Raw genomic sequence first — 11834 nt, forward strand, 5'->3', positions numbered from 1 at the left:
TCTCACTTTTTGTGATAAACCATCAATTACTTGAATTTAACCTATTTTCAAGCTTGAGTCTATGAGCTGGTTTATTAGCACTGAAGAATGAAAGAACAGTATGGGAATTGCAGAAAGTGATTTAAGTTTTACGTCATTCATTTTTTTCTCCCATTATCTCTTTTAAATACTCTTCTGTTGCACATCCAGTAAAAGAAACTTACACTGACTGTATTTAATAACAGGTATAAAAAAATCTTTAAGTATTACACAGATACGCTTACAGACGTAAAAGTAAGGAAAGAAGGAAAATTCCTCAACTTGTTTTTAACTACAGAATCCCTTCTTTTCCATCATTTTGTGCACTCTCTAGAAAATGATCAAAGTCTCTACAGATGTTGATCTTGACCTCTTCAACATTTGAAAAAAATATGCAAATGCCACCTCTCCCCCCAACCATGGCCAGCAAAAGGAGCCTTTTTTTTATGTTACAAAAAAGGAAGTTGATGTGGTGGCTGAAATTGCCACAAACTCTTAATAAAGATTTCTTCTAGCTAAAGCATTCATTCAATAATTAAGTTAAACAACAGGTAATAAAAGATATTTCTGACCAGAACAATTGGTGATCTTTTTCGTACTCCATTGCTCCACTTTTAGTTTCTTCAGGTTGCATTTTACAATCATCCCAAGAGAAGTTTCCTATACGTGAGGTCCTGGCAAGCCCAGATTTCTAATACGGACAGTGCCATTTCTGGACAAGCACAATTCCAGGCTCTTTGCCATCAGGTCACCTTTGGAGTTCCTGCTGGGTGCCTAAAAATATTTAGTGACAAACTCATTCACTGACCTAACCAGAACAAAAAACAAGCCCAGATTTAACCAACTGGCTAAAATTAATTCAGAGTAGCACCCATGGAGGTATGATTTACTATTAGAGAATCATAGAATCGTTTAGGTTAGAAAAGTCCCTTAAGATCATCAAGTTCAGCCGTTAACCCAGCACTGCCAAATCCGCTACGAGACCATGTCCCCAGCTGCCACATCTACACATCTTGTAATTACCTCCAGGGATGGTGACTCAACCATTTTCCTGGGCAGCCTGTTCCAATGCTTGACAACCCTTTCGATGAAGAAATTTTTCCTAATATCCAATCTAAACCCCTCCTGGCACAACTTGAAGCCATTCACAATTTGTAGCTCCTTACCTAGCAACAGACTATTGCTGTTGAATAAAAGTTTTTTTAAAAGTTAAGTGAGAGGTATATTTGGACTGTGAACGACGGTAAACTAGTTCACCCATGACGGAATTACTGGCAGTTGGTTTGCAGCATCAATACATGACCAAGTGACCTACTAATACTGTCATCCATATCTTTGAGTGTTTACTTAGGCAGAATACTACTCTGCAGGTAGTATTTTCAGCACTCCAGAACTGAAAGATTAAAAGGACAATTAAAATAAAAAAGAGAGAGAGTACAATATGGTAAAATCTCAATTTAGTGCTTACTGTTGTAGCCACTTCATAAAATGCATCCTAAACTCAATCTCAGATTACATTTACTGTGCTACAGAGCCCCCAAATTAACTTCTGAGTACTTGCAAACAGATCAGAAAAGGGTGGTGATGAACAACACTTTTTTATATGCAATAAAAGAGTAACTGAAAGCACAAGCCCACAAAGTAAATAGGCAAAAAGGCAGCTTCCTCTAAATGAGAAAAATCAGCCTAATTAAATACATTTCTCTGTATTAAATTAGGCAGTGTATTTAAGGATGACTAGTTTAAACTCAGTACATCCCTAGACAAAAAACTTTAAAACACACAAACATACTGAGATTGGCATTTCAACTGCATCGAAATGTTCACTGAGTGGTGGCACCCAAGGACAAGGAAAGAAATCGAGATGAGCCCAAAGCAAGCTGTTTGAGAAAACACCGCAGAAGTTAAAAAGGCAATAGAAGTTATTTGTAGAGTTTATGTGGGGTAGAAAGCTGCAGGTGAGATCAAACCATGTCTAGCTCCTGAACTAACAGAGGTCTCAGTACCCTAGTAAGAGCAATGAAAACATTCAGAGCCAAAGAAAAGCAGAATCAGCTAGCAAAGGTAATAGAGGCTTTGTAGTACTTTTTCCCAATTAATTTCAAATCTCATTCCTTCTGGCTTCTTCTAAAGACATTGCCGGTTTTATCACCCGTTAAGTGGAGCTCTGAGGCCAAGTGGGGCTGCATCCAACACCTTCAAATCACCTTATGTGGCAGGGTGGCATGACAGGGACATGAGCTGGCTCAAAGGATGAGATTATTAAAATGGCACACCTAGACAAACACTGCTGATGACAGTGTTTCAAGTTGTATGTAGGACTGACTTCTTGAACAAGCTCTCAGAAAAATATAAGATGGAAACAAGAACCAAAAGCAAAACATCTTTTAAGCTAAGGAAATTGTTGTAAGCTTTCAACGTTTTCCTTCAAAAATCCTACAGCCTTCAGCGAAATCCTTGGAAAATCTCTTTCTGTTTATAAAATAGCATTCGATATCACAATCTAGAAACTTACAAACCAGTGCAACCAACCCTTTCCAAACTCTCTAAGGGCAACTAACAGCTGCATTTCCCATGCAATGGCTAATAAAAAAAATGCTGACTCTCGGTAATTTTAATTACAGAGTAAAATAACATCTTAGTGAAAAATAGTAGAGGAACTATTATTTTAAAGTTTCAGGATTGCCCCTTCAACACGAGCCATAATAAGAGCAAAACAATCAGTACACAAACCAACACAACAGTTCCTCGGACGTAAAAAGACACAACAGCTTATCTGCTTCAACAAGTCCTTTTATCGCATCAGCAAAATAATTATTTTATGTATGTCATATTGTGCTTGTTATGTACACCTGAGACAATTTAAATTATTTATTTGATTATATGTGTAACCAAAAAAAAAAACGTTTTTCCATAACAGGATTTTGGTTTTACATGTCAAGCTATTTTCTCTACTTACTGCTATAACGTCGCTACTGTTAAAATACAGCATGATAAGATGTTGTCTGAGATAACTGTTTTGTCTGTGTCAGAGAATACTACACCTTAAGAATTTTAAATTAGCATAGTAATATGAGTTTTGGTAAGAGGAAAAAATGTTTTCATAGTTCTTATTCTAAACTGTTGCCTTAAATTTATGATCAACTTTGATCATTTCTCAAGGCAGAGAAATGCAGAAGCCTTAAAAATCCTTTTTAGGGCTAGAGGCCTAAAAGATCTGGAGCATTATATATTGCAGAGCAGAATATATCATATACCTAGAAATAAGGGGGTTTTTTTCAGAGGTTAAATAGCATGCAGCAGAGAGAGAAGGCAAATCAACAGAAATCATTTTGAAATATTGCAGAGTGACCTGCCAAGCTGTCTGATCAGCCCTGGAGTCAGTATTTATGACTGACAGAATCTCAAAGCATTTTAAATATTTCCACCAGGACTCCTATGTATTCACATCAGTGAGAATTAATACATGAATTAAGATCAAGTCAAATAGGCTAGCTTAATTATATGTGCCTACCGTTAACTTGGTTGGTATGGGATCACCAAAACCACATCAAAGCAAAAGAATCACCTGGACCTATGAAGAAGAATTGAAATACCTGTTGGTTTATACATCTATCTGTGTTTCCAGCAACTGCGTCTGATGAGTAGAGTATTCCTGTAATGAGTTACAAGAAAAATCAGTGTTTATGGGCCTTGAGAAAAAATACCGGTTTGTTCCAATAATAAATCATATGGTCCTTAAGAATAATTTTTAAAAATGTTTTAAGCAGAAGCAGTTTTGCTGTTATTCTTTTTATTGCAAAACCTTGTTCAGAAATCATTTTCTCATAATAAAGAGTTTATAAGAAAGACAGTCACTGAAATTATAATTAAGCTCGAAAGACGGCTAATCATACATTAACATAGGTATAAGTCCTCAAAGCAACAGGTTTATAGGAAATCCAGAAAGTTAATTAAGAGCAGAAATTAGAGACACAGGATAACAAAAGAGTAAAGTCCTTGATTAAATAAATTGTTTTAAAAGCAACAACAACCTTGCAAGAGCTCTTCCAGTATTTAAGATCTTCGTGCCTTGATTAAGGGTACAGAGACAGGTTTTTAAAGGGAGCCACGAGCAGACAACTTAATAACCCAGTTTCAAATCATCCTGCAAGACTTACTGAGCTCAGAGATTCTGCCCACACAGAGCTGAAAGATTTAGTATGTAAAAGCTACCTTCTGAAGGCAGTGGGAGATTGCCTCTCTCTTATCAGCTCCAGAGTGAACTCTAGCTCTCACTGTAACAATCTTTTACAGAAGATTCCTCGGCAGTGCACAGGATACGTGTAAATGATTGCAGCACATTTTAGATTCTCAAAGTGAAGATGTGAACATCAAATTAAAAAAGTACCTATTACTCTTTATCTGTGTAAGTCATTTTGCTAAATGGTGATATAAATGAAATGACATATACAATCTCACTTCTACCTTTTCTTTAAATAAGACATTCACCGGGTTAAATTAGCAGAGTTAGAGTTTGATAAATTGAAGCTGAACTATAAATGGGTGTTTTGGTGAGGGGAAAAGGTTTCTGCTTGTTCTAAATGTGTAAACGTTTAAAAATATTGCAATTTTAAATCCTGGAAAAGTGCCATCCAATATTCCAGACTGGCAACAGCGCTTATTGCCTTTTTTATATGCTATTACAAAACTTTTTGATTTTAAGTACTAGCCTGACTATTCCTAAGAGTCTCCAATTAAAGATGTAACAATAGAAGATTACAGTAGTTTCTTTTTATGCCGTAAGTTCATTATTTCTATTTCCTGTTACACTCAAGTGTTTCATTTAAAGTTTTGAAACTTTGATGATCTCCACAGATGAAACCAAAAACAAATGCCATGTAAACTAACGTGACAGAGGAAACATCCCCAAGTCTATCGACAGCAGTAGATACCAGTTCTTCACAATACATGCATGATAAAGCGTAATGAGAAATCCCTGCTTAGTTATCATAAAAACAGGCTCCTTACCAAAATCTGTAGGGTACAGTCAAGTCCAAGTTGTTTCGTTCAACCACCACACCAACTGTTTTTTTCTTTCTAGTGACTTTTTTAAAAAAAAAAACCTCTCATTTTGCCAGAGATAGATGGGGGAAAAACTCCCGAGAGCTTTTAGGCTTCATTAATTAAGGCTATCAGAGCTGTACTTCATCTAAGCAGTAAAAAACAGTTCAGTCAAGAGTTATGTCCCAAGATGTAGCTATTTGCCCTTCTCTCATTCTCTTCTTTCTCTCACCATTTCTTTCAGTAAATGAGACTAATTTTTCCAATAGCCTTTAACTCCCTAGATTAACTGACATGGAAAATGTGACTACAAACTCATAGCACTTTCTAGCCTCCAACCCAGAATCAACTTTGTTGTAAGTGTTGAAGGACACCTAGCAAGCTGCTACTTGCTAAGTTCATAACCCAGGAGTATATATTCACAGAGATCAGGACTGCGCCATCTAGTTAGCTGCTCTGCCTGTTAGGAGCAGATGCCTCAGGGATGCAGGGCTTTAGCACTTGGGAATGTTCAGTTTCTTACAGATTCAATTGTGGCGGGTTTTTTTTAATAAAATATCGCTACCGAGATAATCCACATCTAGTGGATATGGGAAAATTTAGGCTATAATAGCGCAGCAAACTTCTACATCCATCTTTGATTTACAAGATAAAAGCAACTTTTAAATTAAAGAGCCTTTCTGCTAATAGAGCTTATTATGCCAGAGACAGGAATGATTTTCCTAGAAAGTTGTCCCTGTGTGCATGCCTATTATCTTTGCTTTCCCCCTTCCACTAATGAGCATTTATCTAAAGAGCCTGTTAATCCTCTGATGTGTGCTTCTGGTCAGAGGTAACAGTTTGAATAAAACCACTAATCACTTATCACTAATCACTGATCATTAATCACGCTTTTCCCTAGTGCTTTGCGACCTGTACAGCTCCCTTTAGGATTAAGGAGTCACAAATAAGGATTTTAGCCATTTTTTATAAAGAATTTTGAGCTTTTGATAGCAACAATCTCATTCACTACATGAAAGTTACAAACTACCAAGCAAGGATTTTCACCACTGTACACTTTTATACTGAAAATAAACCATACATTTATGGAAGCATAACTCCTTCAGCAAAATCCCCACAAATTATGCTATGTTTTTCATTCAGCTCTCACCTTCCACCTCTCAATTTTCTTTTAGTCCAGTTTCTAGATTATGTCTGCATGACAGTGTCTTACAAGAAAGTTTTCCGACACCACTGTTACTTGACACATTGCTGCTTGTCCAAACGGCCAGACAGGGGAAGTCTAGTGCACGCCAGTGGGTGAGTATCCCTCCGAAAACTGCACATTCTCAAGGAAAGCCCAAAAAAGATGCTTCGCAGTAACTATTATGCTTCTATTCTAGCTTCAATTTCTTCTAGCTAAGCACTGTTTCTTACTGATAATATATGGAAATCTTCTAATCTTGCTGCTTAAGTCACTTCCCACATCATTCTGGATTTAAAAAAAAAAAAAAGAACAAAAACCAAACAACATATGGACATTTCATTTTCCTTTATTCCTACCCCCATCTCTGAAACAACCTCTCTCTATTGCAGAGCTAATATTGAGCCCTGGAGATGAAGGATCACTCACCATGCTTGGACATAAATAATAGAGGAGGCAGAGTTTAGCAAGTATTCCCTTTACACTCCTGCAGCTCTTATCGTCCTGAAAACTTCGCTGGGGGAAGAGAGACCCCTGTAAGAGAGGACAGTGGCGCAGGGACGCGGAGCTGGGGAGGGGGATGATGAGTGGAGCAGAGGGGCTGAGAAGGGTGACCGAGACTGCAGAGAGGGGACCTTGTCAGCACTCCTCCTTGCCCCGCACCCGACGGCATCAGAAAAGGAGCATCAGCCCCGCACCGGCCCGCAGCATGACGTAAGGGCCGGCAGCAGCCCGGCACCCGGGATGTCTCACGGGGAAGGCGGCCGCGCACCGCCCCGCGCACCGCTCCGCGGCCACCGACGGCGGGTCCCGGCCCTCTGGGGATCCCGGGCGCCACCGCGAAACTTGTCCAGAAGTTTGGGGACTGCGGGGAAAGGGGACGGCGGGGCAGCGCGCGCCGAGCTGTCACCGCCGGGTGCCACCGGGACACGCGGGGGCTGGAGCCGTCCGGAGCCGTCCGTCCGGAGCGGGCGCGGGGGCTCCGCGGCCCCTCCAACGGGAGCTGCCACCCGCCCGCTCCGCTCGGGGCAGCACGCAGCGGGGTGTTGCCTGCGCCCCGCGGCAGCCGCCGCATCCCACCCCAGCCCATCCCGGGAAGCAACACGCAGACTTCCCAAACTCCCCGAAGTGTGGGAGGGGAGTCCGGCTAACCCGCGGCTCGGCGACCCTGCGCTCCCGTCCCCCGCCGCCCTGCCTTGCTCTGCCCGACCCTCCGCGGGACTCGAGAGTCGCTCACGTCCCCTCTCCCCGAGCACGGCGGGGACGGGGGGGCGGCGGGATCCCCGCTGCCGGCAGCGGCGCGGCGGGGACTGGCGCTGCTGCCTCCGAAGCAGATGCGGTGGCGGAGGGAAGAGCCCCTGCAGCCGCAGGCTGCCCCTTCCCCAGCCGCGCACCCCGGCACTGCTGCTCCGCTCCGCTCCATGCGGAGTGCACTGCGGGGTGCGCCGCGCGCCGCGCCGGGCGCCTTCCCGGGGTAGCCCTGTATTTTTAGGAACTTACCGCCCGGCGCGGCGGGGACGGGACCGGCAGCGCGGCCGGAGGAACCACGTTGGACTGAGGGACGGTTACAATACGTTCTATTTAGAGAAGCATTACATCACCCTCCGTGACGTCACGTGGGATTCCTGAACTTCTAAATCATTGCGGTCCGTGCCGGGCGGGGGGGGAGAGGGGCGACCAGGAGCGCGGGGCGGGGGCGCGGCCTCGGGCGGTCCCGCCCCGCCGGGCGCGGGGCGGGGCGGGCGTGAGTCAGCCTGGAAACCGCGTCCCGCCCCCCGGGCAGCCGCGGTCGCGGGGTCTGGCACCGACGCCCGGGAAGGAAGGGGCGCAGCCGGGCCGGGCAGCGGGCAGCCAGGGGGAGCCGGATCCCGATCCCCGGCCATGCCGAGCTCCCACAGGCGCGGAGCCTCCGCCGAGCGGCAGCGGCGGGAGAGGCCCGCGCTTAGCCGGGACTCGACTCGTGCAGCCCCGAACTCTTTCGGCTTTTTTGCTTGGTTGGGTTTTTTATCTAGGAAATGTCTAATAAGTAGCGCAGTGTCCGAGAAGGAGGGAAAGCTCTTTCCAAAGCTTCAGCCCTGCGGATGTGCGCCGCTGTCCACCTGCTCAGGTGTGCCCGGTCCACGCGTGTCCGCCTGGCGGGTCTCGGTGCCGGGGCGGACGCAGGGGCTCTGGGGCTGCGCAGTCATAAAGAATCTTAAAGTATAGAATTAAGGGTCTCACTGCTTCAGCTCTTAAACATTCTGCATCGAGTTGGCAGTGTGCCTGTGCCGTTGTCTGGGACGATTGCCGGTGACAAAGTTATTATTCCACTCTGTAACTTCTTCAGTGCCTCCTTTTCTGGATTTTCTTGTTTTAAGAATACTCCCTTACTCTCAGCCTAATGCTCCTCAGCAGTGCCTCTAGCACCTGGGTCTGGAGGCTCCTTTGGCACCTGGCTGTCCACACTGCAATTATGCAGGAGGTGTTCATATCAAAGATACACGTGATAACTGACTGTATTTAGCAGTCGATTCATGCCAGGAGGTATGACTTAATTCTGATGCGGTGTTTTAGCACCTAAGCCTGGGATATCTCACGAGGAAACCTCAGTGTTCCAAGGGTCTTAGAATCCGCAACATGTTGCTTGGTTTGGTTTTTGTCTGATATCCTCCATTAACAGAGGAGAGAGTAATTGAACATGTACTGCCAAAATCAGGAACTACTTTACAAATGGCAATAATACAGCACTTTACTCTCAATAATACCATTCTTTTGCAGGCTTATATTAGGTTGTCTAATAATCATCCTCAGCTTTTAACAATTCACTGGCACTTTATGCAGGATTTAAGCATAGAGAAGCGGATCCTATCAGTGACTGATGATAGGTTTTGAACTCATTTAACTACTTAGGATAAAGCTCAATGCTGCTGTCACCATAAACCTTCATTTTGTCAGGTATTTTCCTTGGAAACTGCATACTGAGTGCAAACTGCCTTACCTCTAAATGTCCTGAAATTATAAACTACACAGATGACTAAATTAATAATTGCAGTTACTTCTGTCTCATAGGAAAGGTTTTAGCGTACACAAACACAGCAGTTTTTAAGGCCATGAAAAAAGATTTAAATGTGGGAAGCAGCTCTGCATCTCTCATTGAGATTTTCTCATACAATTTATATTCTCACACTTCTCACAGAGATGCAGCTGGGACTGTGGCTGATTGATGGGTTTTCTAGGATCACAGCAGGGTTTTTTCTCCAGGTTTCTCAATGAGACCAAAATATAAGAGGCAATGGAGAATTCAGATGCTAGTCGAGGATAACAGCGCCCAAATGCCCCAGCTACCTGTGTAGTAAGACTCAGTTATGTCAAATTTGACAGAAGGAAATAAAATGCTAAGTGAAGTATTTGCTACAGTTTTTCTGCTTAGTGGTGATGCTTTCGTATGAATGATATTGTAGACCCTGCGTGACTTGTACACAGACTATAGTGAGAAAACAAGTGGCCTCACTTTGGGTGTTCATTGTAGGTTAATAAATTTTGTTTACAGCTCCTGAATTGAACATTCTGCACATCCTTCTGCCCTGTCCAGGGTGTTGTGCAAAAAAAAAAAAAAAAAAAAAAAAAAAAAACTGCCACTTTATTCAGATCAGTAACTTTACTTGCCACGTACATGTCTGGACAAGTCTCTACCACTTAAAGAGGCTGCTTGAGGCAGCAGTTTGTGTGTGTCTGCCCCTGGGAGGGTGGTGACAAATGCTTGATAGGTGGTTACCTTGGTTTTCATTGACAGAAGACCAAAGAGATTCTGGATTTCTGAAATGAGTCTCAGGTCCCAAGGAGAGACTATTGACTCTTGAAATGAGCTGTAGTCCTGGGGGTAGAATGAGTATCGAATAGTGTCAGTGGTTCCTCTGAGGTTGAAATCTGCTGCAACACGTGTAACATATCATTGCTTTCCCCTATGCCCAGCTTCTGCTTCTCTTGCCACCCTCAGAGTCTGTTGCTTTCCTCCCTCTTCCAGCTCTTTACTTCTCTATTTCCATTTTTCTCTTGCCTTTTACCAACCTTCTTTCTGTCCTAAGGCAACCACTCTGATCTCTGAATGGGGATGTGAGAAGGAGCGATGAGATGCAGCTTTGTTTTGTTCTACACTCATTTCAGTGCCTGATGGTTGAGCAGTTCACAGAGAAGAAAATATGTCCATGCCTCTGGCCTGAGGACACTGAGCAGAGAAGAGACATTGAGAAAACATAATTTCCAAGTTTTTTCTTGATTTAAACTGTGGGATGATGATAGGACAAGAGAAGCTCCTCTGTCTGCAAAGTTGCTGCTTTCAGGTTAAGCTGATGTCTGCTTGTGTGTTGTCACTGTGAAGAACAACTCTTTAATATGAACTCCTATAAAGGTGGTTTGAATTAGCATATTCTACTTGGCAAATGTGGAATGTATGCAGAGTCAGTTACCACAGCTCAGCTGACAAGTCGTAACTTGAGAACATGCTCTATCTGGGGGACAAATTTGAACAAATCTTAGAGGCTAATCAAAGGCACCTCCTCGAACAGCAAAATGATCATTCTGCAGAACTTCAGGTTCCTGCTGCAAAAGCTCTATATGTTTCCAACAGAAAAACCAAACAAATACTAACTTGTGAGTTATGGGTTAATGTCAGGCAAAGAAACTTCCTTTTTCTGGAATATTGCTTCTGGAATGATTGAATTTTGGAAGCAGCTTTTCAAAATAATCCTGCCTAGGGCAGGCACCTGGCATGGAAAACTCCATCCTGAATGGTTCAAAACTTGGCAATGTTTTTAGGCGATTGAAGAAAGTTATAATGAAAAGTACTGAGCAATCAACTACAAGGCACTACCTGTTTTTTCATAAACTAATTGAAAGGTAGAAAGTCATATGCTGCTTTTCTATTTTTATACTTAAACTTTTATACAGCTGCTTTCTTCTGATGGCAAAATCCCTACTTAAATACTTTTCTGTATTATATATTCTAAAAAATGTTTTCCAGGTATTTCTTTGTCAGTTTTTATTCTGTAAGTATAAAACCTCAAAAGAAGATCATACTCCTGACAGCAGTAGTTTAATCAGTATGAAAACTACTCCGACATTTGAAGTGAAATGAGTTAGAATGACATTTTGTTTGACTGATAGTAAACGACAGTAGTGCTGTTTCAGCAAACACCGAAAATCTTTGTCATATCATTAAAATCATTGGGAAGTAAAGATATTAAAATAATTACAGGAGTTTTGTATGTCAAATATCAGTCTCAGCAAGCCACTATTGCTGTCACATAAAATTAATAATTACTGCTGGTACAGTTGAATATTTTACATACCCATTCTTCCTGTAACATCATTACCACATGTTTAACTAAGCTGCTGCCAATGTTGAGTGTTACTCTCAGCTTTGGCACTTGCAATTATCTCGTTACAAGTACTTTTCAGCAATATCTTTTAGTCTAATCGAACGGTAATTTATTCACCTTCTTACATGCTACTAAAACTTCAGATCTCCCCATTTATCATGTGAAACTACCCACAAAAAAAGTTTTAAAAAAAGTAATTCAGCGCTCTTTTCTCTTCAGCAAAGATCTATACT

The 11834-nt window shown here is 42.4% G+C and overlaps 1 protein-coding gene across 6 annotated transcripts in view; it reads right to left on the reverse strand.

Annotated features, from left to right (window-relative positions):
* Positions 1–7834, reverse strand: part of CREB5 (cAMP responsive element binding protein 5) — a 255993-nt gene extending 248159 nt beyond the window's left edge. The window contains exons 1-3 of one of the 6 annotated variants that reach the window (XM_064674143.1): positions 7745–7829; positions 6674–6760; positions 3615–3673 (exon numbers count right to left, since the gene is read on the reverse strand). In XM_064674143.1, the coding sequence (XP_064530213.1) occupies positions 3615–3673; positions 6674–6686 (72 nt within the window). In that variant the 5' untranslated portion in view covers positions 6687–6760; positions 7745–7829. Of the gene's footprint in view, positions 1–3614; positions 3674–6673; positions 6779–7744 lie in introns of all 6 variants that reach the window. The other 5 variants (XM_064674149.1, XM_064674158.1, XM_064674167.1 and 2 more) reach the window with 5 other exon arrangements.
* Between the last annotated feature and the right edge of the window lie 4000 nt (positions 7835–11834).

The sequence above is a fragment of the Pseudopipra pipra genome, chromosome 1 (genome assembly GCF_036250125.1).
Source record: "Pseudopipra pipra isolate bDixPip1 chromosome 1, bDixPip1.hap1, whole genome shotgun sequence".
NCBI classification, from domain to species: domain Eukaryota; kingdom Metazoa; phylum Chordata; class Aves; order Passeriformes; family Pipridae; genus Pseudopipra; species Pseudopipra pipra.